The following is a 27,342-nucleotide window of genomic DNA, read 5'->3' as shown; positions in this document are numbered from 1 at the left end:
AAGGTTATGGTCTTTCATACATTGAGACAGGGCAGGAGTCAACTGACATTCACTCTCCCAGGACGCCAGGTGGAGGTGGTGACATCATACGTGTACCTAGGGGTTACCTTCTCTGCAACAGCCACACGCTTCACCATGGGTTCAGCAGCCAGAGCTAGATTGACGCGGGGATATGCAGCATTGGCTATGCTAGAGAGACAGTGCCACCAAGCGCATTTTCAGGAGCCCCGGACGAAGGGGTGGCTATTTGACACATTAGTCACACCGGCATTGATGTATGGAGCAGCAGTATGGGCGCCAGGCCTTGCTACCCATTGGTGGACACAGATAGAGAGACCACAGGCCCTCATGATGGCACGCATGATACGCAGCAAACCGTCAGTACCTCATGACATTATCCGAGCAGAGTTTGCTGCGCCTCCTATGATGGTAGAGGCCATATTTCAGACTATATGCCTGCTACACAAATTCAGAGAGATGCCACAGGACAGATTATCATACAGAGCTTTTCAGGCATCTAGACAGTTGGCTGAGGCAGGAGACAGAGGATCATGGTATGCACAGGTCACACATTGGTTCTCACAGCATGGCCTAGACATGGATTATCTACCACCATTCCAATATGACAGGGATGCACCACATATCCGTCTCTCTCATAGTGAGAGGAACAGAGTATTGAGACAGGATCTATGGCAGCTCTATACACGAGAGACATGGATATCGCCTACACAGCCTCTTCCACCGAAGATGCTATACTACAGAGATCACTTCATGAGTATCACTGATGATGGATTCATAGAGAGGCCTAGATACATGGAGGGCTTTTTACCACACGGCTCCCGAGTGGCTATTGGTCAGCTCAGAGTTTCATCACACCGATTGGAGATTGAGACTGGCAGAGCAGCACGGATTCCCCGAGAGGAGAGGGTATGCACATTGTGCAGAGAGGAGGTGGAGAGTGAGGAGCATTATGTATGCAGATGCAGAGCATATACAGCCATCAGAGAGAGATATCCCATTTTATTCAGAGAGCCACATTCCCTACGCCAGATCTTTGAGGCAGCAGACCAGCGCATACTGGGGAGATACATTCTAGACATACAGCGCCACAGAGAGACATTATTACAGGCTCAGACAGCTCCAGAGGGGGGGCGACAGACACAGATTACTACATTTTTTCAGAGATCCACACCCCTCCCAGCCCCTACACGGCAGGGAATTACTCTCCAGAGAGCAGAGACACTTAGAGCCCGCAGGAGACAGAGGACACCTGGCTTTCGGACACCACGCCTATACCAGAGAGAGATGACAGAGATCAGAGCTCAGTTTCATAGAGAGGGTGCGGAGCGACTGGCTCGCTTCAGAGCACACCCAGGCATGTTCTTCAGGGAGCTGTGGACACCCCCTTCACTGATGTATACCATTTTATACCCCCAGTATGGTACAGGATGGAGCTAGCTAGGTTGCATATCATGATTGTATACTCCATGAATATAGCTTTGCATTCTCCTAGTAGTAGAGCTCCATCCCCTGCACACCCAGATTCAGCTTTTTTTATTCAGTACTTTTTCATTTTGTTGGGATGACCGAGGATACCCCATACAGGTACTCCGATTTGTCTCATAGGCCGAGTTCGGTCTTTTGGAAGACGTTAATAAAATCTTTCTTTCTTTCTTTCTTTCTTTCTCACACAGTTATGCGCAGGAGACCACACAAGAAGAAGAAGCTGATTACTTCATGTATTGCTTGTTGGTAAAGCATACCACATGATTACAATTGGTGATGTAGGTGGTGGTTATCACTCTTTCACATGAACCCCATGAAACTTACACCTTTTCACATCAGCCTACATGTGCATACATGTGCACCTTTTCATATCACTCATACCCATTACATCAACCATATGAATGACCTTATTACATTTGATCATAATCCTTAGCTCTAGGGGAAGTTTGTCATTTCACACACATTTATCACACTATTTTCTATCACCCTCCTCAATCAAAAACTTTCGTGATATGTGTATGCACTCCCATAATGAAATGGTCTACTACACCTAGTCATGCACTAAACTAGCCCTTTTGGATATTGGACAAGTTCCATCCTTTGAGAGTTTCATCTCTTCATTTGGAAGAGTTTTGATCTCCTCTTTGAGGAGTCTTTATTTCCTCATTGAGAGGACGCTTGAGCATCGAGGAAAGAGTTTTCCATCCCCGCATGCATCTTTTCCTTTGACTTTAGATTGTGTTTTGCATTGCTTGGTCATTAGTCTTTTCTTCGACTTTGTCCAAGTAAAAATTGACACATTTGACTCTGACACCAATTGTTGGCTGGATCTGGGTTGGCTCTCTCTCTCACATAGTTATGTGCACGACACAACACAACAAGAAGATGTTGATTACTTCATGTATTGTTTGTTGTAAAGAAACCCACACGATTACAATTGATGAAGCAGCTGATGGTTACCACCATTTCACATGAAACCCATGCATGACACTCATACCTTTTCACATCACCCTACATGTGCATACATGTGCACCTCTTCATTTCATTCATACCCATTACATCAACCATATAAAAGACTTTATTACATTTAATCATAACCCTTAGCTCTAGGGAAACTTCATCACGAGATCCTCAAACATCAATCTTCACCCGCAAGTAAAAAATCATACCTTAAGAAAAAGAAGCATGAGAATCTTGGTGTAACAACAAGGAAGCCATAATAAAGTGTCATTTCAGTATTTACATGCAATGAGAGCGGGCAAAAACCTGGCAGTTAAAGACAAATGCAGTGTTTTTTGCGGCAGATGCAATCCTTGCAGCAAGAGTTCCAAAGTCAGAGCTTCGGGGTGCTTTCCCATCCGTGATAGGCACACGCGCATATTCGACAGGGAAACCATCAGATTCTAAGCATTCATAAACTTCCAGAGGGGTCTGAACAGATTCTGATGTCACACGCTCCCACACATCAAATATTTGGCCATCCTCTGTCTCATGGTTCACCATTATTGCACCATTGTAGCATTCAGCTTCTCGCAGAACATCTTCTTTCAGCCGAGCTTCCATCCTTTCAACCCTCTCTCTATCAATACCCTGCAAAAAAACTCATTGTAACATTTGCTTTGTAAACGATTGCCTACATAGTGGGTTGGCATATGCTGTTGATGAAGAACCCAAAAACTTACTGTATATTCAAGCATGTTCTTGAATGGCCGCTTCACCTCTCTGAGAACAAAAGGTTTTCCATTGATATATATCACTGGTTCCTCTCTCATATTATGCCATAGGACTGGCCGTCCACTTCTACCACCACCAACACGTTGGAGCACAGCAAGTATCCCATCTCTTGTTGGATTGGCTACACCATACACAGGGAAACCGACTACCTCTCTGAAATTCGGAGCTCCTTCAACTCTTTCTGGAAGGTTCAGATTCTGACATCCTGGACAATGATCGCTTTTAAGTACAGTCTGCCGGCCAAGAACCTCCCCATTTCTCATAGCAACCACAGTTTCTGTATCAGATGGGCGCCCACTCTCAAGTATGGAGTTCTTCTTGATGAAACCAGGCGGATTCCAGCCATAACTTAGTGCACCCATTGGATCCCGTCTTAAAAGCCTGCCAGTCACAGGTACAAAAGAACCCGATTAAATACGAACAAAGAAAAAATTAACAAGAGTCCACAAAACAGACAAATTTTGGCAAGGAGGAGGTTGAGTGTCATGCTCTTCCATCTTCAGCTGGTGAAGCTTTTACTTCAAACAGAAACTACAACCTGATCAACGTATAGACTGAAGGGTGTAGGTGAGAGTGGGCAGCCCTACTTAACTCCAAGAGAAAGAAAGAAAGTTCTATTAAAAGTCTTCAAAAGACCATAAAGGTCTGAGACAAAAAGTTACAAAATTATGTTACAATATCTGGTAACACATAAAATGAAATGAATAAAAGAGAGAAAAGAAAGAAAGAAAGATATATTAAGCATCTACTAAAGACCCAATGGGCCTATGAGACCAAAGTGATACAACAATGTCCATGGCATATCTCATCATGCAATGGAAAATCAAATAGAAACAAAACAAAGCATCTCACTGGGGTGATACAAAACTGTCCATGGAATCTCATCATGGAATACCAGGAACACGGGACATGAGAGGAGCATCAGCCCCCAATAGATGGTATACCACTCTCCAAAATATCAAGCATGGGGCTAATGAGTATGACCGAGAGGTCTCCCTCAGCTATGTCACGTGAAAGGTAGCTCAATGGCGGTGGAGCATGTCCTATATTTGGAGCTGATGAGGGGATCGTGGCTGACATCCGGAGGGCCGGGGGCGCTAGGCACGCAAGAATTCCGAGGGGTAACTCCTCTCGGGCGAGATGGGTCTGGAGAAGCTCGGCAGCAACATATGTAATGCTCCTCTGTCTCAACCTTTGTGGGGCAAAATCAGCAGATCCTCTCCTCCCTGGGTCTCTGTATGAGCTTCCCGGCTCTGAAAACGTGCTCAGCTCTACCTATCTCCACTCTAAGGCGTACCCATATCTGGCCAATCGCAATCCGCATGGCATGGGACATGTGAACACTCAGATAGCCCGGCTGCTGGATGAATCCATCCTGAATGAGTGTGAGGAAGTGATCTCTGTAGAAGTGCATCTTCATTGGGAGCTCTCAAGGTGTGATCCATGTGCAAGGGTGTAGCAGCTGAGAAGATTTAACCGAAGGGCCCGGTTGGTGTCCTCATTAGAGAGCAGGAAAAAAGGGGAGTCCAAACTGTATGAAAGGGTGGTATACTGAGAACCAAGGCATACCACACTCCACGGTAGCCCTCGAGTGCTAGCTGTCTCGAGGACTCCAGAGAGCTTATGGTTAAAAGCATTAAAGGTCTGGAGCTGAAAGGGGAAGGCACAAGTGCTGCAAGCAAGGTTTGGTCTTGAAAGGACCAGCCACAACTAGACAGCATCGTGACAACAATTTGGGGCACTGCACAAAAGAGCAGAAGCATGGGAAGGGGAGTGGTGCCAGGGTAATTGTGGGGACCGGTAGGTCTAATGATTTCAGCTTGAAGGCTGTTGTGGTGTACTAGAAGCACCAAAAAGAACTTGCCATAGTGTTGACGTGGATATTACGTTGTTATAGAAGAAGCAGTCTGGTCTGGGCCCTGCAGCGGCAACATGCTGCTGAGTGATTGCCATAGTGTTGACGTGGATATTACGTGGTTATAGAAGCAGCAGTCTGGTCTGGGCCCTGCAGCGGCAACATGCTGCTGAGTGATTGCCAGCAGCCAAGTGCCCATTGCAAGACTTATGTGGGTGCTGAGCCACAAGAAAAAAGGCAGTAACTCAATCCGATGGTCTATTGTCCACATAGGAGGAACACCATCGGGCAACTCAAGCAAAATTTGATCCAAAAGTTCTGTTCTTTAGTTATTTAGAAGCAATAGAATTGCATTCACAAGAATGATGTTAAGAAAATTTCACTACTAGAAAGATCATTGAAACAACACAATAATTCACTTTCTGGACCAAAAAGAGTTTCATATATTTCCTCAGTCAAAGCTTAACATGTACTTGCTATACAATTTGGAATTGCAAATCAACCAAAAGCATGGAATTTACAACTTATGTAACCTGAAGTAACCCATATGCACCAGATCTAGCTATGCTCATGTACAAATGTATCCCATCTACCTACATCCTAAACATGCACATATACACAACATCCTAGGGGCATCGAACTGAAATGCTTTACCTTTAGCAAAGCCACCACCAGTACGACTGCGCTCTAAAAGGCCAAACTGCATATACACATCTAAGAGACTGCAACATTAGCACATAGCTCCATACCTAAGCTGCTTGATTGATAGGCATTGATTCAGCCTATGAAAAAGAGGCTCCCTGCTGCCCCCTGCAAGTCTGACAGAGAATAGGATCTCACAGGCACCAGGCTTTTCTGATACCTTGGGGGTCCTATAGAAGCTTGAGCCTTGTCATCCTCCTTCCTATTCATGGCCACCGCCAACGCCAAAGTAGATTTGCCACTGTGATGTGGCTTCTTTGAAATGCTCGCCGCACCCTTCTGTAAGGGCGGGAGTCCAGAGCTGCTTGAATTGACCCTTCGCTTTTTGGGATATGGAATTTCCGATTTAGCAAGATCTTTAACAGAGACCACATCCCTCAAACAGCTAAATGAACGGGATTTCCCAGCGTAAAACCGAGACAACCAGGGGGGGTGGTATATATAGTATATAGATGCCTCTTTATGTGGCCAAAAATAATGGCACCTGCACTCTCTGAGGCATGAAAAGAGGTTGGAGAGCAACATGGCAACAACTCCAGCTAGGCAGCGAACGGGTTCTCATGCCTAGTAGAAAGAGTATGGGCTCAACTCCAATCTCCCTTGGCTCGTGAGGTATTTAAAGGTGGTTTGCACATGGAGTAGTGGCAGTTGATCGAAATAGTGGTGAAGCACATGTCGAAGTAAGAACACTTGGCACTTGCCTGAGCGAAGACATGATGATCACACTCGTGGTGTAGATACTTGAAACTCCCCTGCTATACTGCAAAGCTGATGTGGAAGAAGACAAAGAGGTCAGCCACCTGCACCTCCACATCATACGAACCATTTGGCTCTCTATAGTTGGAGCAGTCCAAATCCAGTTTCGCGGCTGGCCAAGCCTGGGTGATAACATCCATGAGGTGAACGTCACCAATGGACTTGGAAAAGCCAATGACTTGGTCTTGAATTGTGCTCTCCGCTTAAACAAACTGTCCCACTCTCTATTAAAGGCCACACTCAATAGGAAGCAGAGGATAGCAGCACCAACATCGTGCTCAGTTGATGGACAATGGTGCTCCACCACAAAGACTTAAAGAGGGACAACCATCTCAACGTAGTCACTCGTTTCAGTAGGGGCAATTTCTTAACCTCCTCGCTAAGGCAGTTGCTTAACCTCCTCAATAAGGCAATTCCTTGCTTCGTGGGCTGACCTTTTTCCTTTTTGAAGGGAGTTTGCTTGGGTACATCGACTCCGGTCCTCCAAGGGCTCCCCCAGATCCTTGCCTATAGTCTAGGATGCATCTCACTTAGAAAAAACTTCTACACCCATGCCTTTTTCCTGTTCCCACTATTCTCCACAGAGGCCCACAAACAAGAGCTGTGCATACAATGGATTCTAGCAGTGGAGATTGTTAACCATTTGACTTGTTAAGTTTTGCATAGGGTGAAGAAATGGATGAGTGAAAAGAGATGAATAGAAACAAGACTTCAGGAAAGATGATCGGATGCAGGAGAGGAGTGCATGGGCTGGAGAAGAACAGGGGACACAATGTGGGAGGGTTGGCTGGTAGTGGGTTTGAGTGGGGGGATTGCACGTTGACAGGCTTCCATCGTGGTAAGAAAGAGAGAAAGATGTTACAATCAAGCTTTTAAGTTTTATGAAATGATGATACATGAGTCTGGCCACTCATAAGATCTAGGGCAGCACTCAATGTAAAAAACAGTGAGGAGGAACCAATACATGAGAGCCCGTATTGAGGAGCAATATGGCAAGAGTCAGTAGCCATACTCAAATACATTCTTCGGAAAATCCTCTACCTTAGACCTCCCTTTGATATAAAAATTGTTGTCAAGTTGGTCAGGAGGTGTGACACATTAGTGCTCTTCCGGAGAGAAGTACACTGGATGGAAAAAATGATCAAATATGGAGTTCCAGATGGTTGCTGGTTTTGAATGATTGTTGCAGCTGAGTTTTGACAATCTGTTTCCGCCGACGCCAAAAAAAAACCCCAAGACCTTGAATGTTCCATGAGAAAATCCTTGTAAGGACTCAAGTAGGAACGACCAGATCTCGTGGTCGACAAAGGACCCCCTTTAGAGACGGGGATACGTCTCACATGGGTAAGGGAGGGGGAATCTGGCGATGAAACCTTACCTCTCTTTCCCACTCCAGAGAAAATCTAGGGCCGGTCCTCAAAACTGGAGAGGTACCATGACAATGCAAGTGCGCAACATCATCCTCGAGGGTGCAATCATCCTATAACTGTAATGCACCATCCTCCTGCAAGGGATCCAAATCCTTTGCCTGCATGGCCTCATCCTCCAAAGAAGGATCCACATCCTGTGAGGCAAGAGCTGCTGAAGAGTTGGGGTTCTCCTCTAGAGGTGCGGGTAAAGGGGGAGGTACGAGGGTCCAAGGGCGCCTGCCATACAATCCAACGTTGTGTGGTTTGTTGGGGCACAAGGGCAACTAGAGTCTAGGTAGCTACAAGAGGCATCTGTTGGGTAGGACCACCCACCTCCTAGCGTAGCCTCTCGATCTGGGACAATCTCTAGCAATGTGCCGCACTACATGTGCCCGTCCTTTACGAGAAGTAGCTATGGGCCAAACCTCAGCCTGATAGGCTCAGAGACAAACCAGTCCCTCACTCGTCATAAAAAACGTGCACATGAAGTAGAGCAATATTGGGAGCTATACCAACTATTCTTGAGCAGTAACTTTGAGGAGGCTTGGCGCCGAATACGAGAACGCCAACCACCCACACCCATCATTGACCCACTTATAGCGCGCACATTTAACAGAGCACTTTCGGAGGGCTTTCCACAAACTTGGTCTCTTCATATTATTGCCCCTATCCACAAGGCTGGGGATACCATGGATCCCAGAAACTACAAGACCATTATGATCGGCCATATCATGGCCAAGCTTTATGGATCAGTTCTTGAGGCACAGCTCAGTGCCTTGGCAGAGAGGGAGGGCTTCCGCGCACCAGGCTAGGCTGCTGTCAAAACTTCTCTACGTTAGATCATATCTTCACTCTCAGGAGCCTCATTGAGCAGGCAAAGGTGGATGGTAAACGCCTTTATATACCTAGATGAATCCAGGAACATGCCCAAATTCACCTTTGTTTTTTTTCAGAAAGAGACTTCTATTAAGTATGAGAAAAGCATACAACAATCACAGCTATAAGCCGGAAGAGAATAGAATCACCCCAATATGTAAGGTGATTTCAACCACTGAGGAGCATCATGATGCCATGTAAGACCTGTGGTACTAGAGGAAAAGAAGATGCCATGGTCCCATTCCCGCATAAATATCACACGCTTCGCCTACGCAGAACGAGAGGGCCCCTGAATGCTAGGCCAAGTAGCCATAAGAGTGTGGATGATATCACCCCATATAGTACTAATGCACTGAGACCCAAAAATCTGGACACCCTCAATAGCCTCCGTGCATCTAGCTCTCCAGATCTGCCATGCTGTAATACTGGCAATAATCTCCCAACTGGTGTCAATCCTCTGTCTAGGGGGTGTATAATCACAGTGAGGAACATCCTGCAATAAACCATGCTGGGCAATACCTCTACGAATGAAAAAAACAGAATCTGTACCATTGTCCTCATAAAAAAGTTGCGGACCGAACTGGGAGAGCCAAGCAACTGCCCCCCAAGTCACATGCATGGCTCGGCCACTCAATTTGCCCATAAGTTGGGCTCCAAATCTGTTGTGCAATACTGCACCCCCATAGACAATGTTGTACGGACTCAGAATCTGCCGCACATCTAGGACAGGAAGGTGCAACACCGAAAACTGATCTCCACTGATTGGTGGGGAGACCACCATGTAAGAATAACCAAAAGAAATGAGAGATCTGGCTCCTTCTGTATGAGTGCCAAAGTCTATGCCAATATCTGCGTTGTATCACTGGAGAAATATCATAGCTCTCCCAATGAGGCCTGAGAGTAGGGATCCTATGCATCTGTCGAGTGAGGAGAAGCCTGGCATTCTGAACAGTGAAACTGAAAAAAGGATGGCTTTTCAAAGGATCGAAGGCATCAATCCACTCCCACTCTCCTGGATCCCACTGAAGATATCTGATAGGACTGCCACCATATAGCCACAAATACCAAGAGCCATGAGTCACTATCTGAGGAGAAGGGTCAATGAACCAGTGCTTCCCCGAGCAACCAACAATCCTCACTGGACTAAGCCTAGTGTTTGGTATGATCTCCTCCATACTACATCTCCTCAATCTCCCACCATGCATGATAGAATACATAAGGAAATCTGTATCCTCCTGGCCTGGCAGGGCAATGACTTGCAGAGATATGCCTATCCTCGAAAAAACTCCCAGCCAACTCGGATGATAGTCTCCATGAAAGGTCCCAGAAAGCCACTCATGCGGAATAGCTGCATCAATCTGATCAATACGAATGCGAGAGCCCCTACGATGATGAGTGGATGCAACTCTCCAATCCTCCGGAAGACTCTTAAAGGTCTTCCAAGCAAGAACCGTGTATGCGCATCTCTCCCATCCTGACCATTCAATATAACGAGATGCACCAACAAGTGGCCGACCAGCCTCATCCCTAATGAACTCGTTCCACATAAGGTTGTCGGTCAGCCTCGTCCAAAGACCTAGGAAGCCTTTGTCGCAAAAAATATCTCATGCTTCTCCATGCTCTGACAATGGCTGCAATAAGAGGGGAAGATGGTGCCCTAATATCAGCCTCTGTGAACAAAAAACGTGTGTTGGGCATCCAGTCTCTCCCGACCCTAGGTGTACATCTGGAAATCTCAGACAAGAAAAAATCCTTCCAAGGCTCAGTGCCTGGTAGGAAACCTCTGACCACAAGTTTGCAAAGCAACGCCCTGCATTGAACATCCGGATCGATAATATTCAAGCCCCCCTCTCTTTCGGGCTGAATAACTGTGAGCCAAGCAACCCTGGCACGAGTGTCCGAGGTGCCATCCAAGCCCGACCAGAGAAAATTGTGGATCAATCTCCGCAATTGGCCAATGCACGCACGAGAGAAGCACCAACAAGAGGCGATAAACCAAGCTGAGGCAAGCAAAACCTAATTAGCCACCAAAGCTCTGGAGGCTAAATCTAATCTCCTGGAGCTCCAATGGAGGAGCTTCTTCCGGATACTCATAAGTACCGGAGCAAACTGCTGTGCAGGAGAAATATCAATCCCAACTTGGCATCCCAAATATCTAGCAGTACATCCTCTGTTGATCCAAGTAAAACCAAGCTCTGCATCCCAATCAACTCTCGGTGAATCACTAACCCAAAAGCCAACAGATTTGTGCCAATTAATGAGTGCCCCTGCTGCCAAACAGAACTCCTCTAGTGCTACCCGGAAGGAACATAAGCATATATGTGAAGCCTCCAAAAACAGGGCTGTGTCATCAGCTAACTCAGAGTCAACCAACTCCTCATGACCACAAAGAGGCAACCTCAATCCTAAAATACCAGTAGTGGAGCGGAGAAAGATGCTCATGGCCTCTGCAACTATGATATATGATAAAGGGGCTAATGGGCAGCCCTGTCGTACTGAGCGAGAAATCTGAAACCGCGCTCCTCTATCACCGCAAGCAAGAACTCTACTGTGGGCATCACGATACATGCATGAAACTCCCTTGATCCATCTCTGAGAGAAGCCCATATGACTAAGAGTACCCTCAAGAAAGTCCCAATCCACTCTATCATAGGCCTTCTCAAAATCCAAGAGCAGAATGGCTAAGGGCTGATTGCTCGCTTTAGCCCATTCGACGGCCTCCCCAGACGAGAAAATGTTATCAAAGATGCTCCTACCATGTAAGAATCCATTCTGGGTATCATGAATAACATCCTGCAAAATTGGCTGCAACCTGATGCTCACTGCCTTAGCAAGAATCTTATAGGCAGTCCCAAGTAAGGTTATAGGTCTCCACTGGCCAATCAATGTCTTATCCCCGCTCTTAGGAATAAGATAAATAAGCCCCTCAGTGAGAGAAGAAGGCATAGAACCTGTGTCCCACATCTCCTGCAAAGCCAATGTTATCTCAGCCCCAATCTCATCCCAAAAAGTGGTGAAAAAAACAGGGGAGAGGCCATCCTCCCCTGGACACTTACCATGAGGTAAGGCATGAAGAGCATGACTGAACTCCTGCATAGAAAAAGGGGCATCCAGAGCGACACACATCTCCTCGGTGATCAAATGTGGCAATGCATTCCAAACCTTCCTCTGTGCCCTGTGTCTCAGATCAGAATGCGGCTCAGCACTAAGAAGCTGGCAATAGAAATCGGTGTGTCTGGTTTAATGAGTTTACCATGTATTCTAGTATACAGAGAGAATCTGGCCATAGTGTTCTTACTTTTGACATAGTGCTTATCTCCGATTCTCAGGCCGGACTACAGCATCATATGGATGCACTGCAAGATTTTTGTACAGAGCGGGGGCTCTCAGTTAACCTTGAGAAAACCAAGGTGATGGTCTTTCACACTTCCCACAAAGTGATGAAGGATACAGTGATCACAGTGACTAGTTCTTATGTCTACCTTGGGGTTACATTCACCATTACGGAGGGCGTTTCTCCATGCGGCAAGCCTCCCAGGATAGACCAGAGGATATGCCGCACTAGCCCTCCTGGAGCGCCAGTGCCATCAGTCTCACTTCCCCGGACGAAGGGGTGGCTCTTTGACACAGGTCACTCCAACGATGATGTATGCAGCCCCGTTATGGCCACCGGGATTATCCTTGACAGACTGGCAATGGATTGAGCCACCTCTGATCCTCATGCTATCACGGATGATTCGCACCAAACCATCTGTCCCATATCATATCATTCGAGTGGAGTTTGCTGCATCCCCCATGGTTATAGAGGCACTCTTCCAGACAGTTACCTATATAGTATATACAGAGAGTGAGACCACACGACTCCCTCGCCTAGCCGTGAAGTCTTCACAGGCAGTTGCTGCGAGAGGCACACACTCATCTTGGTATGGCTCTGTTATCACATGGTTTATGGCACATGGGCTTCAGAATGACCAGCCCCCTCCTTACTAGTATGACCCAGACGCACCATACCTCAGGCTTTCCCATGTGGAGCCTAACCGGGTGCTCCGATATGATTTGCTTCAGGCACACATTAGGAACACTTGGATTACCCCCCCGTGGCCCTTGCCGTCAAGATGCAGTATTATCGGGATAACTTCCTTAGGCTCACTAAGGATGGGTTCATACACAGACCAGGCTACATGGATATCTTTATGTCTCATGCCATGAGGATCGCCATTGTTGAGCTCCAAGTTTCATCCCATACCCCTAGAGATCGAGGCCAGCAGAGCAACGAGGATACCCAAGGAGGACAGGATTTGCAAATTATCTAGCAGAGAGATGGAGTCCGAGGAGTGTTATGTATGCCGATGCTCAGTCTACTATGAGATCAGATGGAGATACCATTGCCTTTTCAGAGAGGGGTTCAGTCCTATTAGCCATATCATGGATTATCCAGATCAGAGATGCCTGGGCTTGTTCTTGCTAGAGCTACAATGACACAGAGAGAGCCTCCTCAAAGCACAGACCTCACGAGCTAGTTCAGCCCAGCTCAGGATCACCAACTTCTTCCAGCCCCAACATGCTGTACCTACCCCATCTGCAAATCCGGCATTTCATCAAAGCAAGATAGTATTGTCATGTGCACAGTGTGTATCTACCGTGTGCTATACACATGCAAGACTAGTTTCGAGGCTTGGGGAAGCTTGGAACTAGGCAGGCTGATTGACGAGCTGAGTTAGGGATATACTAACAGGCAGGCACCCAAGTATGGACGGGCGGGCGGCCAAGTGTGGACGCCCGATGACCGGCCAAGAGCCTATAAAAGGGTGGCCAAGGTTAGTTATTGTATTATAGAGAGTCTCGCAAGTTTGTGAGAGCTCTATGGTCTTGGAGCTTGGATCTAGTGCAGACGTGCACCTGCTTTATGCAGCCGAGGCCGGCAGCAATCTCGAGGCCCGCGTGGGCAGCTTCGTGGCGGTATGGAACGTCGCGAGGAGGAGATTGGTCGGTACGTCATCCTAGTTAGCTCAGCTCGTGGCTCGGTGGGGACAGCCAAGACTGTGGGCTTGCCCACGGCTGTCATGGTTGGGAGGTGAGTCAGGCCTGCACCCCCTTGCTTGTTTGTTGTTCGTTTGTTTGCAAGAAACGAGTTTCGAACCAAGATCGATCACGAGGGGATCCATGGGGATTTGACAGTGGTATCAAAGCATACCGCGTGAACGAGCAAGTCGGTAGGTAGAGAAGAAGAGGTCGAAGAACGGTATGTGTTAAAAAGCTTGCTGTTTTTTCTGTGCATACTGCAGTTTTCAGTTTTGGTATGTGTTTTTTCTTCATCAAAGAACCCCATGTTGATGGGAGATGGTAGGTTTAGTAGGGTTGATTGCTTTGCAAAGAAGAGGCCTTGTGTGCAGTCGCATAACTTGCAGGGAGAGAAAACAGAAAAAAAAAAAAGCACGTTTGCTTTTCAGATTCGAACAAGAGAGAGGGAGCGAGAGAAGAACGGGATCGTGTATTGAGTTGGCGCGTGGGCATGCTGGCTGGTTAGCGTTGGACGTGTGTGGTTGGTCGTGTATACGTAGATGCTGTAGGCGGCCAGGCCTGCCAAGTCAGGCGGCCAGGCTTGCGTGGCCAGCTCTGCGCAGCCAGCCCAGGCCTACGCTAGGCATGAAGCCAGGCCTGCTTAGCCAGCCAGGCAACGCCCAGGCCAGGCAGCGAGGCCAGCCCAGTCCTACGCAGGCGCCCAGCCATGCTTTGTAGGCGACCAGCGCAGGTTTCCAGCAGCCGACGGGCAGGCGTGCAGGCGCCGGTTTTCAACAGCCGACGGACAGGCGTCCAGGCGACGGCAAGAAAGCAGCCGGCGGTCTTGACGTCAGCAGTCCACGATGGCAGCCCATCGGGCTAATCCAGGAGGAAAGTGAAAAAAAAAAAAAACAAGTAAAGCATTACGTTTTTTTTAATGCTTTCGTTTTTGTTTTTTTTAGGGGAGGTTAAAATTTTTCAATTTTAAAAGAACCCCCCCTCTCTAAGGTTTCCAAGGTGTTTTATTTTTTTTTTAGAAAAGAGAATATATATATTTATTCCCAAAAAAAACACACAACAGCTAAAGCAAAAGCTAAGCCTAGCTTTTCGAGTTTTTTTTGGCTTTTGGGAATCCTTTATAAACCCCCTCAAGTGGGCTTCTTACCACACATCTCTCGAGTTCTCAAGTTCTCAAGTTTTCAAGCTCTCAAGCTCTCAAGTTCGCTCGCACTTTTGTTGTGCAAAGACCAAATTTTCTCTCCACGTACCCTCTTCACGATGTCGACCCAAGAATCAGAGTTGGAGCCCCTCGTGGAACGCGAAGGCTTGCCGGCTACGGAAGGCATCGATGCCGATCTTTTTGACGAGTTTGTGTCAAAATCAGATTTCCAAGAGTTCAAAGTAGCTCTCGAAGCTTCTTCGACGGAACGTCAGGCACAAATCGCAGCCCAGATGCAGGCTTTGCAAAACTCCATCGCTCTATTGACCACTTCCCACTCTACTCTATCGGATATGGATACCTTGGCTTTTGCTTTAGGCCCCAACATTACTCCGGAACCGTTCGGGGGCGAGCAAAAGCAGCGCACCAAGGAGATCGTGGACACATGGCTACATAAGTGGCAAGTTCACTTTCAGTTTCATCCATATGATGATGAAAAAAAGATCCACTTAGCAGCAGGTTTCCTGTCCGGCAAAGCTTTGCTTTGGTGGAAGGAACTCAACCCTAAGCCAACGACTTGGACACAATTCGAAGACATCTTCAAGAAGGAATTCCTCAAGAAAGAGGATGATTATGATGTTGTTGCCCGGTTTTCAGCTTTGACCATGACCTCGCAACACCTCACTTATGAGGTCTACCTCCAGGAGTTTCGTGACTTGCAGATGAAGGCTACAAAGATGGATCCCACTACTCTTTTGGGGTTTTTCGTAGCTGGTTTACTAGACTCGTATCGATTACAGGTTAAAAATAACAAATGCAAAACATTGGACGAGGCCATTCATTCAGCTCGTATCTATGATGATACGATGGTCTCTTCCAAGTCAAAACCGTTACCGAGCAGGGAAACAAGCATAAAAGAAAGTTCTCCGCACCTAAGGCTAACACGACTGAAGGCAAGTCTTCGGACCAACCTTCGAAGAATATAAGTTCGACACCAGCGAAGAAGAAACGACTCCTTAGGGCTTTGAAGCTCAAGAAGGAAGGACGTTGTTTTATCTGCGAAGAAAAAGGACACATGCGTAACGAGTGCTCGAAGAAAAAGGGTACCAAGTCAAACGCAGGACCCAAGCCAAAGGCAGCTAATCAGTTGTCTTTGACAGGTACGTCAATTACTGTACTTTCTCGCCCTAGTACTTGTTCTGATTGTCTGTTCAATTCTAAAGTATTTGGCATGCATGATCTTCTCCGAGTTTATGGAGAAGTGAATGGCCATAAAATTCACATTCTGTTAGACCCTGCCAGTTCGCATAACTTTGTTAACTACAAACTTGTGCAGAAATTGAGTCTTGATACGACACTCAGCGACCATACCTATGAGGTACGTCTACCTGCGAGCAGACAAGTTTGGGATCGCAAGGTGGAGATGCTTCCAATCCAGATTCAGGACTACAAAGATACTCTGGAATGCTATGTTATGCATCTGGAAAATGTAGACTTGTTATTAGGGATTGAGTAGTTCAAGACTCTTGACGTCCAGATAGATTGGTCTAGTCATATTTTTTCTTTTCAACATAGGGACACCAAGTATAGTATTTTAGGTGATTGTATCCATCCCTCTCAGGGACCTCTTGTAAATAGTATTGATTTTGGAAATATAATGGATTCTTCTTTCTACACCGCTTTCCATTGTGTCTTGATTCCACTTTCTTCTTTTCTCATCCCTTCCTTGGATGTGAATGAATTAAGTGTGTTTGAAAGCAAAGAATTACAGAAGATACTTGATTCGTTTCAAGATGTATTTCCTAAGGAACTGCCATCGGGTTTACCACCTGAACGGGCAATAGATCATCGTATTGACTTGATCCCTGTTGCTCATCCTGTTAGTATTCCACCTTATAGGATGAGCCAAGCTGAGGAAGATGAGTTGGCTAAACAACTCGAAGATTATTTGAGGATGGGCCAGATCCGTCCAAGTAAATCACCTTGGGGTGCACCTGTGTTGCTTAGGAGAAAGAAGGACAATACTTGGAGAATGTGTATAGATTACAAAAGATTGAACAAGCTGACAATTAAGAACCCTTATCCTCTCCCTAGATCAGATGACCTAATTGACCGGTTAGCAGGAGCAAAATATTTCACGAAGATAGATTTACGTACTGGCTATCACCAGATACATATTCATGAAAGGATGTCGAAAGAACCGCCTTTCGGACTAGGTATGTCCATTATGAGTTTCTCGTATTACCTTTTGGGTTAACCAATGCTCCAACCACTTTCCAGCAAATGATGAACGATCTTTTTCGTGAACATTTGGGGAAATTTGTGGTGGTGTTCCTGGATGATATTTTGATTTATAGTCGTACTATCGAGGATCATGTCAGACACCTCACGATTGTCTTATCTATTTTAAGACAGAATCAACTATATGCTAAGTTAAGTAAATGTGAGTTCTTTATGACCGACATCATTTACTTGGGACACAAGATCACTAGAGATGGATTGAGCATTGACTATGACCGAGTTCAGAAGGTTTTAGACTGGCCTATACCACGAACAGTGAAACAACTTCGTTCTTTTCTCGGTTTTGTAGTTTTTCTTCGGAAATCTGTACAGGAGTACTCTCAGCTCACACTACCGATGACCGACTTATTGAAAGGTCGTGGACGTAAGTCCAATCAGCCTATCACTTGGAATAACGATTTGGATAGGGCCTTCAGACTTTTGAAAGATAAAGTCAAGGAAGCACCTATCTTAGCATTGCCTAATCCTAGTCGGCCTTATGTTCTTGAAACTGATGCCAGTGACTATGCTATCGGGGCTGCTTTATTTCAAGATGATAGACCGGTTGCTTTTGAAAGTAAAAAGCTAGACGACACTCAATCTCGTTGGCCAACCCTTGAGAAGGAACTTTATGCTGTGATTCATGCTCTCAAGGTTTGGAGACATTATTTATATGGCTCCAAGTTTGTGGTATTGACTGATCATCAGTCAATCAAGTATGTGTATGATGCGGATGATTTGAGAGGCAGGAAAGCTCGTTGGGCAGAGTTAATGCAAGATTTTGATTTTGAGATCCGTTATCGGAAAGGGTCCATGAATAGTATTGCAGATGCGCTTAGTCGGATTAGAGAGGTGAATACTTTGTCGTTCACCGAGATTTCTACTGACTTATTTCAGCCATTGAGAGGGCTTTGCAGGACTGATAGTTATTTTGGTCCATTTTGGCAGAAGATCCAAGACGGGAGCTCATTGATTGACCAAGACTCGGTGACTGCGCATTCTACCATTCACGCTGCAGGAGGTCAGTGGATGATTCGGAATGGTTTACTATTCCGTAATGACAAAATTTGTGTACCACAGATCTCGGACATTAGGTCCAAGATTCTGAGGGAGTGTCACGACGCCCCTTCTGCTGGACACCCTGGAGTACATAGGACGCTATCATTAGTGAAACACACTTTTTATTGGCCGAAGATGAAAGGGTATGTAGAAGATTATGTTCTCAAGTGTCAGATTTGTCAGGCAAATAAAGCTGAACGCTTTAGACAGGCTGGGTTGTTGCATCCTTTGCAAATCCCAGGTAATAAGTGGGAAAGTATTTCCATGGATTTTATTACCGGATTGCCAAGAACACATCAAGGCCACGATTCTATTTGGGTTATGGTAGATCGCTTGACAAAAATGGCTAGATTTTTACCGACCCGAAAGACTATTACAGCTACGCAATTAGCTCGGCAGTTTATCGAGCAATTGTTTAGACTGTACGGGTTACCGCAGGACATAGTCAGTGATAGGGACTCTAAGTTTACGAGTGACTTTTGGAAACTTGTTTTCGAGAAGTTGGAAACAACTTTGAATTTGAGTTCCTCAGATCATCCTCAATCTGATGGCCAAACTGAAAGAGTGAATCAGATTTTGGAGGATATGCTTCGAGCATATGTATCCAAAAGACAAAGTTCATGGGAGGATTATCTTCCTATGTTAGAATTTGCATATAACAGTACTAAGCATACGAGTACAGGGTTTAGTCCTTTCATGCTTATGTATGGTTTTCAACCAAGATCACCTGTTACAGTAGGATTCTCAGGACTTCAGCATGATGCAGCACGTAATTTTTTGCAAGATATGCAGGAAATGTTACAAGTTGCGAAGGAATCTATTAGAAGTGCTCAATACTGAGACAGGTTTTATTCTAATAGACATCGTTCACCTAGAGAGTTCTCTGAAGGAACGATGGTGTATTTGCGAGTTCGGAAAGATTCCGAGACTTTACGGACAGGTAGATCTCCGAAATTATCCCCTAGATACTGTGGACCATTTCGTGTTACACGACGGATTGGTTCAGTTGCATATGAATTAGATTTGCCTTCTCATGTGAAAGTCATCCTGTATTTCATGTTAGTAGACTTAAGGAAGTACTGGGTGGAGCAGATCAATTAGTTACTCCTCAAGAAATTATAGATGTCCAGGACATGACATTTGTTCCGCACGAACCTGAAAAGATTCTTGGATTTCGTGAACGAAGATTGCGTCATACGCTTATTACGGAATACAAGATCAAGTGGAAGGATCGTGTTGAGGACGACGCTACATGGGAGACATTGACTTCTCTTCAGAGAGATTACCCTGGCTTTTTAGTGAGCTCAGGAGTGAGCTCTTAGAGGAAGGGGAGTATGTCATGTGCACAGTGTGTATCTACCGTGTGCTATACGCATGCAAGACTAGTTTCGAGGCTTGGGGAAGCTTGGAACTAGGCAGGCTGATTGACGAGCTGAGTTAGGGATATACTAACGGGCGGGCACCCAAGTATGGACAGGCGGGCACCCAAGTGTGGACGCCCGATGACCGGCCAAGAGCCTATAAAAGGGTGGCCAAGGTTAGTTATTGTATTATAGAGAGTCTCGCGAGTTTGTGAGAGCTCTATGGTCTTGGAGCTTGGATCTAGTGCAGACGTGCACCTGCTTTATGCAGTCCAGGCCGACAGCAATCTCGAGGCCCGCGAGGCCAGCTTCGTGGCGGTATGGGACGTCGCGAGGAGGAGATTGGTCGGTACGTCATCCTAGTTAGCTCAGCTCGTGGTGGCTCGGTGGGGACAGCCAAGACTGTGGGCTTGCCCACGGCTGTCATGGTTGGGAGGTGAGTCAGGCCTGCACCCCCTTGCTTGTTTGTTGTTCATTTGTTTGCAGGAAACGAGTTTCGAACCAAGATCGATCACGAGGGGATCCGTGGGGATTTGACAAGTATCCAGGCACATAGGTGTCACTCTACCGCGAGCCACAATGCTCCGAGCTGCGAGATGACCTCGGCCCCCTGGACCACGACCACCACCAGTCCATCAGGCCCAGATCGATGTGATCCTTACACGTCACCGACGCACGATAGGCCTCTTCTTCTCAACCTCTCTTCACTATTTCAGATCTTGTGGCCACCCGATGATGGATCTCCTCCATGGACCCCTCCCCTCCATAGATTCGGGATAGAGTGCATTATGATCATTCTTGTATACTTTATAGCATGCGCCCCTATTTGTTATGTGCAATTACCTAGCACTTAGCTTCAGTTACTAGGTTTCCAGTTCGCAGACGAAGTGAGCAAGCAAACCTTCATGAGACAGAGAGTTATTCTGAGAAACCTACCAGGGGACCCCATCTACTTTGATGATGACCTAACTTGGATGCAGAGACAACATAGGAAATCATGCACGCCACAAATTAAAGCAGCACGTGCTAAAGGGAAAAAGGCACATTACAGAGACGGCCATGTATACATAGAGGGCAAGATGGTGGCATAGCGCCATATGGCCTATGGGACACAGGAAATTATCAAGAAGCACAAGGAGATATATGCAGTAGTTTGGAACTGCAATGGGGCTCTATGGACACATCCAGGCAGACTAGAGGAGGTTATGGAGAACCGGGACATCATGTTTCTGACAGAGACACATGAAAGCCCAGAGAGAGGCCTACCACGGGTAGCAGGGTACCAATGGGAATCAGTGTATAGACAAGGGATGTGACAGGGCACTTCCAGAGGCTCAGGTGGGATCGCTATACTATTCAGACAAGCACTACAACAGCGTATCAGGGTGGTGTCGACAGACCCAGAGGCACGCTACATGTGGATTAGCCTACAGCTCTCAGAGGTGAGAACAGTTTACTTGGCAATATGCTACTTCCCGCCGAAGGGGTCGAGATTCAACACAGGTCACATGGAGTACCAGATTGGAGGAGGAGATGAGAGAGGGGCCCTTCCTAGTGAGTCTCCATACGCCACTCTATCCGCAGATATCCTACACTATTCGACCATGGGGGAGGTTCTCCTGATGGGGGACTTCAATGCACGCACACAGAATCGACAGTGTGAATCATTGGACTTCACAGATCCCCTCATCCTACACGCACTAGACGATGTAGATGCAGGGACCACGAGGATGTCAGAGGACAGTGGGCCAAACAGTACAGGCTATGGGCAACACCTTCTGGACCTGGGAGCTAGACACCATCTCGTTATTTATAACGGGATGTCACAATGGCCAGAATCGGGAAGACTCACATGTTTCCCATCATCAGGAGGCAGCAGCACTGTGGACTACATATTGGGCTCGCGGGAGAGCACAGACATGATGGACTCTTTCACTATCCCCACATGCCCCATTGGCGCGGACCATACTTATTTGGCTTTTTCTCTTATGAGCTCTCTTGATCTGCCACCCCCGACCACTCAGGCATCTCGTACCATCTTCCACTTTACCCGGGAGCTTGCAAACGTTTATGATTCAAAAGTACATGATGGCCTCTTTGGTATGGACCCTACAGCACCCATCGATGTACTGACGGCCCAGCTTTCACACATACTGCACACAGCAGCTAGCCACAGCTTTCCACGCCATCTCCAGACAGGGAAGCCACCTAGATCCGGGGACATGCCCCAGAATAGATGGTATGATAATGAGTGCAGAGAGCTTTATCGACATCTCCGAGCCCAGATAGCGAAAGGGGAAATAACACAGCAGCAGGCCAGTAGACAGATGCGGTCTCTTACATGCCGTAAGCGACGCACATATGAGGAGGCTCAATACTGGGACATCTACCACATGCTCATGAGCAAAGATGCAGCCACTGCTTGGCGATGACTCAGAGAGCCACGCCCCCCCCCCCCCCCCACCCCGATTACTGATCCTCAACGCTGGCAGAGTCATGCAAAAGGGCTTTATGATGTTCCGCACCAGCCACTCATCCCTCGCCCCACCGAGACTCCACCGACCTCATCGGTTTTCTTTACTACCGATATGGTATCTCGAGCTATACATAGATTCCAACATGGGAGAGCTGAGGATCACACCGGCTTACAGGGTGAGCATTTCATTTATGCAACTGACACTCTCTCCTTTTATTGCTTACCTCTTTAACAGGGCTCTGGTAGAAGGTTTTCCGGCTGAGTGGACGATGCACACTATTGTACCGATCCACAAAGCTGGGGACATGTTGGACCCCGGTAATTACAGGACTATCATGATTGGTCATACCTTGGCCAAACTCTATGGGGCTATCCTGGAGGCAGAATTGAGCACACACGCTGAGAGGGAGGGGCTTCGTGCCCCTGGTCAGGTAGGTTTTCGGCGAGCCTTCTCTCCTATTGATCACATTTTCACCCTGAGATGCCTGATTGACCAAACTCGGGCACGGAGACAGAGACTCTATTGCTGTTTTGTGGACTTCCGCAAAGCCTTCGACACAGTCCCGAGAGAGCGCCTCTTCCACCGCTTACAGACGCTGGGCATACCCCCCGACATGATGTGGGGGATTTACAGATTATATGAGCAAGTGTTTGGACGAGTTAGATGCCCAGGGGGACTATCAGATATGATTGCCAGCACCATTGGTGTGAAGCAGGGCTGCCCTCTCTCCCCGACACTCTTTGGCTTATACATCGACAAGGTAGCAGACTACATCATACACGGAGGAGGCTCTGGGATTGACATCTCAGGTACGACTGTACACATCCTATTATATGCTGATGATATCATTCTTGTGTCGGATACTCGGACAGGGCTACAAAGGCATCTACAGGCCCTGGATACTTTCTGTGCGGAGCGAGGACTCACAGTGAACCTTGGGAAAACCAAGGTTATGGTCTTTCATACATCAGCAGCAGTCAGCAGACTATCCTTACACTAGCCCGGGGACAGGTAGAGGTGGTGGGCTCATATGTATACCTTGGGGTCACATTTACCAGCTCATCAGGGAGATTCTCTATGGCACAGGCAGCCAGAGACAGAGTGACACGAGGGTACGCAGCACTAGCAATTTTGGAACGCCACTGTCACCAGGCACACTTCCAGGAGCCCCGTACTAAGGGGTGGCTATTTGATACACTAGTTACTCCAGCATTGATGTATGCAGCAACAGTATGGGCACCAGGTTTGGCTACATCCTCATGGACACAGATAGAGCGCCCTCAGATTTTGATGCTCTCACGGATGATCCGCAGCAAACCTTCAGTACCACATGATATCCTTCGAGCGGAGTTTGCTGTACCACCTATGTTAGTAGAGGCCATGTTCCAGACTATATCTTTTATACACAGGATGCGGGAGCTCCCACTAAATTGGGTATCTCGGGCTGCTTTTGAGGCATCCAGACAGCTTGCTGAGGAGGGACATACCTGGTCATGGTACTCCCAGGTGGTACAATGGATATCATCACACAGGATTGATATTGACAGATTACCACCCTTACAGTATGACCTAGCTGCACCACACAGACGCCTCTCTCAGACAGAGAGGAACAAAGTCATGAGACATGACATTTGGCAGGGCCACATACAGGAGACTTGGCTATCTCCCAGTCAGCCACTCCCGACGAAGATGCTCTACTACAGAGACCACTTCTTGAGCACCTCCACAGACAGCTTCATCCAGCGACCACGATACTTGGAGGTCCACTTATCACATGGAGCCAGAGTAGCCATTGGGCGACTAAGGGTCTCATCATACCAACTAGAGATCGAGACTGGGAGAGTAACACGCATCCCTCGAGCAGAGCGCATTTGCACATTATGCCAGACGGGGGTAGAGACAGAGGAGCATTTTGTTTGCCAGTGTGGTGCTTTGCAGGAGATCAGGGCATGCTATCCTGAGGTTTTTAGAGGGACCACATCACTTAGACAGATCTGGGAGAGATCGGACCAGAGACAGCTGGGCAGACTACTACTAGCACTACAGAGACACAGGGAGATCTTACTTCAGAAACCCGCACATCATAGCGGAGGAAGACAGTCCCAGTTGACTGACTTCTTCCAGAGATTGGCACCAGTAGCCCAGCCACACACATTGGGAGTGACATCTCAGCGAGCGGAGGAGTTCGAGCTAGGCGACAACCCAGACTAGCCAGCTACCAGACACCACGGCTACACCACAGAGAGATCACAGCCATCCGGTCTTGACACCAGCAGGAGGTCAAGGAGCAGCTGGCATATTTTTGCTCTGATCCAGGACGCATGTTCCAGACATTTACGGCATCCTCAGATCGGATGTATGACATATTGTACCCAGGTCCCAGACTATGGGACTGGATGGAGTTAGGAGTAGATAACATATCATACTTGTATCACCCCTTCAGCATATAGAGATGCATCAGTAGCCCTCTCGTTTGTACACCACCATTGAGTCCCCTATGGTCGTGTTGTCATACTTGTACATTTTATTCTCACTCCACATTTTCCTCTTGATCACTGGAGGAACATCATTGTACTACTTGTTTGTCTCATAGGCCAATTTCCGCCTTTTGCAGACGTTAATATATCTTTCTTTCTTTCTCTCTCTCTCTCTCTCATGTGATTCATACGATAAAGGCTCTCCCACCCCCCCCCCCCTCCCCCCTCCCACCCCACAACACCATTGTTCCCATTCAAAAAGCAAGAGACCCCATGGACCTAGGTAACTAAAGGACTATCACGATTGGCCATACAATAGCCGAGGTCTATGAAGTAGTACTATAGAACATGATCAGCTCTATGGCAGAGAGGATGGGAAACACACCATCAGGCCAGGCAAGCTTAAGGAGAAACGTCTCCACGCTAGACCATATATTTATGTTACGGGCTATCATAGAGGAGGGGAGGTCACGGAAGGGACATGTGTATGGCTGCTTTGTGGATTTCCGCAAAGCCTTTGACTCTGTCCTCCGATTCCGCTGGATGCCTCCACGAGCTCCAGTTCCCACATGAAATAATATGGGGTGTGATGGCACTATATGAGGTAGTACATGGCCAAGTACATGCACTCTTGGGAGATATATGTAGCACTATTGGGGTTAAGCAGGGTTGCCCACTCTCACCTACATCTAGACATTGATGAAATTGCACTATTTGTGGACAGTTTTGGAGATAGAGGCTCACCGTTGGCCAAGACAGTAGTGCCGCTACTGCTATATGTTGACAACATTGTCTTGATCTTAGATTCAGCTCAAGATTTTCAAAAAAAAATGAGGGTGTGGATATCACTCAAAATCCTGCAAATGCACTGTCATTCATGAACCAAAGTGCCCTGAATGGCCTCAATGCATCTCAGAGTACACATGCATCAAACATGGGTATTGCCATCCGAGATTGATAAGAAACGTAAAATCTACAGAGATCACTTCCTGACACTCTTCGAGGATGGATTCATGGTGGAGAACTCGGGATACATACAAATACACACGTCACATACTATGTATATCGCGATTGGCCAGTTCAGGGTTATCCTCCCACCGCCTCTGTAGCGTTTGACTTACTACGAGATACGGGGGAGCTTCCACTGCATTTCCAAGAGGGATTTGGGCCAGTCGCACGGGTGATACAATATGAGGATCAGAGATGCCTGGGTATGTACTTGGAACTCACATGACACAAGGATGTAGTACTGAGGCAGCATGCTGAGAGACAGGCCAAGCCCCAACAGGACACCTCCCCGAGCGCCATCACAAATTTCTTTGTGATACAAGCATCCACATCAGAGTCCAACACCCATACCAGTGCATCTACTCCGAATTCAGAGCCCATCACCCATACCCGTGCTCTGACTCCGCGCCCTCAAAAAGGAGTTCTTGGAGCATCATGACCCTCCACCACACAAACAGATTCAGGAGGTTCTCCACCTGGCACCAACATGACATGTTCCCATCACAAAGGCCCTCTTTCTGCCCTCAGATTGGTACTAACTGAAAAGGGATCATAGGATCATCATTTGCTATCTGGATTTGGTGTTTCTTCCATTTTTCTTTGACTTCCTTTTCAGTTCTTCTATGACTCAGTATGTCCATAATACCATTGTATTACTCATGGTCTCACAGATTCTTTCTTTCTTTCTTGACCCAAATATGCCTCAATAATATTATCTTAGGAAATAACTATTCATAATACTAACTGCAACGGCAGGTTCGACAGAGATGCCAATAGGCATACCTTTATCACCGCATGGCAGTTACTAACTCACAGTTCTCTAGAAGTTATATCCGTGCTAAGCGCCATGCATGATGATGAGAATATCAATACACAACATGCTCTTTGAGTCTCAGTTGGTGAATTCTCTCTGAACGCCTTTTGTAACTTAATAATCAATCATTAAGTATGTTAATGCTCTATGTTGGTTATCCACCAACACTTCTGGCAACCTGCTCTGTTCATTTTCCCTGATTATTTCGCCTTCTGATTAGGTGCATCTAGGATGTTGAGGCCCTAGCATGGACCTGCTGCAGTTCGTTAAGGAATTACCTCTTCCGGCTAAATGGGCTATTGTCCAATGTCTCATTAAATCTATGCATGCAGGTCCTTATCAACGTTCTGGTGAGGATCCTCCCCGTTTTGAATGGATCTTACTTTTTCTTTGGAATATCTAGATCATCGTCCTTCTCATTACCTAGCCATTCAGTTAGTTACTCATTGGGGTATCATTGATTGGATATTCTCTAATGGATCTCGGTATTGGCAAGTTTCTCATCTTGGAGAAATTCCTACTAATATGTACTGGTTTCCATCGGTATTTTCCTTTGTTGAGTGGTATGCCTATGTCCTTTTGTTCGGAGACAAAGAAGAAATTGGAACAGCTTGAAACTCTTTAGGATGAATGAGAATAAGGTCCTTCCAGCAACATGCAGCTGGAAGCCCCATTAATTCCTCGTCATGGAGGGTAAAGCCAAAATTCTCCTCAGTGGATCCCGTCAGTCAAGATCGTCCTGTCCTTTTTGTGAATGGGCTGAGTGGGCCAAGAGGCAAAGCACACTTCCTCAGGGACTTCTTGCTACATTAGCAAGACAGTCCGCTAATCCACCGGATAACAATCCGCAGGTGGAAACCCTTTAGGT

At 46.8% G+C, this 27,342-nt stretch overlaps 1 protein-coding gene and 1 pseudogene across 1 annotated transcript in view; one reads left to right on the top strand and one right to left on the bottom strand.

Annotated features, from left to right (window-relative positions):
• Positions 1 to 27,342, bottom strand: part of LOC147627770 (metal ion-binding protein) — a 130,553-nt gene that overhangs the window by 64,609 nt on the left and 38,602 nt on the right. Inside the window, exons 11-12 of the mRNA XM_086814735.1 lie at positions 3,189 to 3,621; positions 2,773 to 3,096 (exon numbers count right to left, since the gene is read on the bottom strand). Of these exons, the coding sequence (XP_086670861.1) occupies positions 2,773 to 3,096; positions 3,189 to 3,621 (757 nt within the window). The remainder of the gene's footprint in view (positions 1 to 2,772; positions 3,097 to 3,188; positions 3,622 to 27,342) is intronic.
• Positions 20,091 to 24,701, top strand: LOC147627771 (uncharacterized; annotated as a pseudogene).

This window comes from Cibotium barometz, chromosome 20 (genome assembly GCF_041138505.1).
Source record: "Cibotium barometz isolate CiBa-2024 chromosome 20, ASM4113850v1, whole genome shotgun sequence".
Lineage (NCBI taxonomy): Eukaryota > Viridiplantae > Streptophyta > Polypodiopsida > Cyatheales > Cibotiaceae > Cibotium > Cibotium barometz.
Note: the sequence above shows the minus strand (reverse complement) of the source record. Positions and strands in the feature narration are given on the sequence as shown.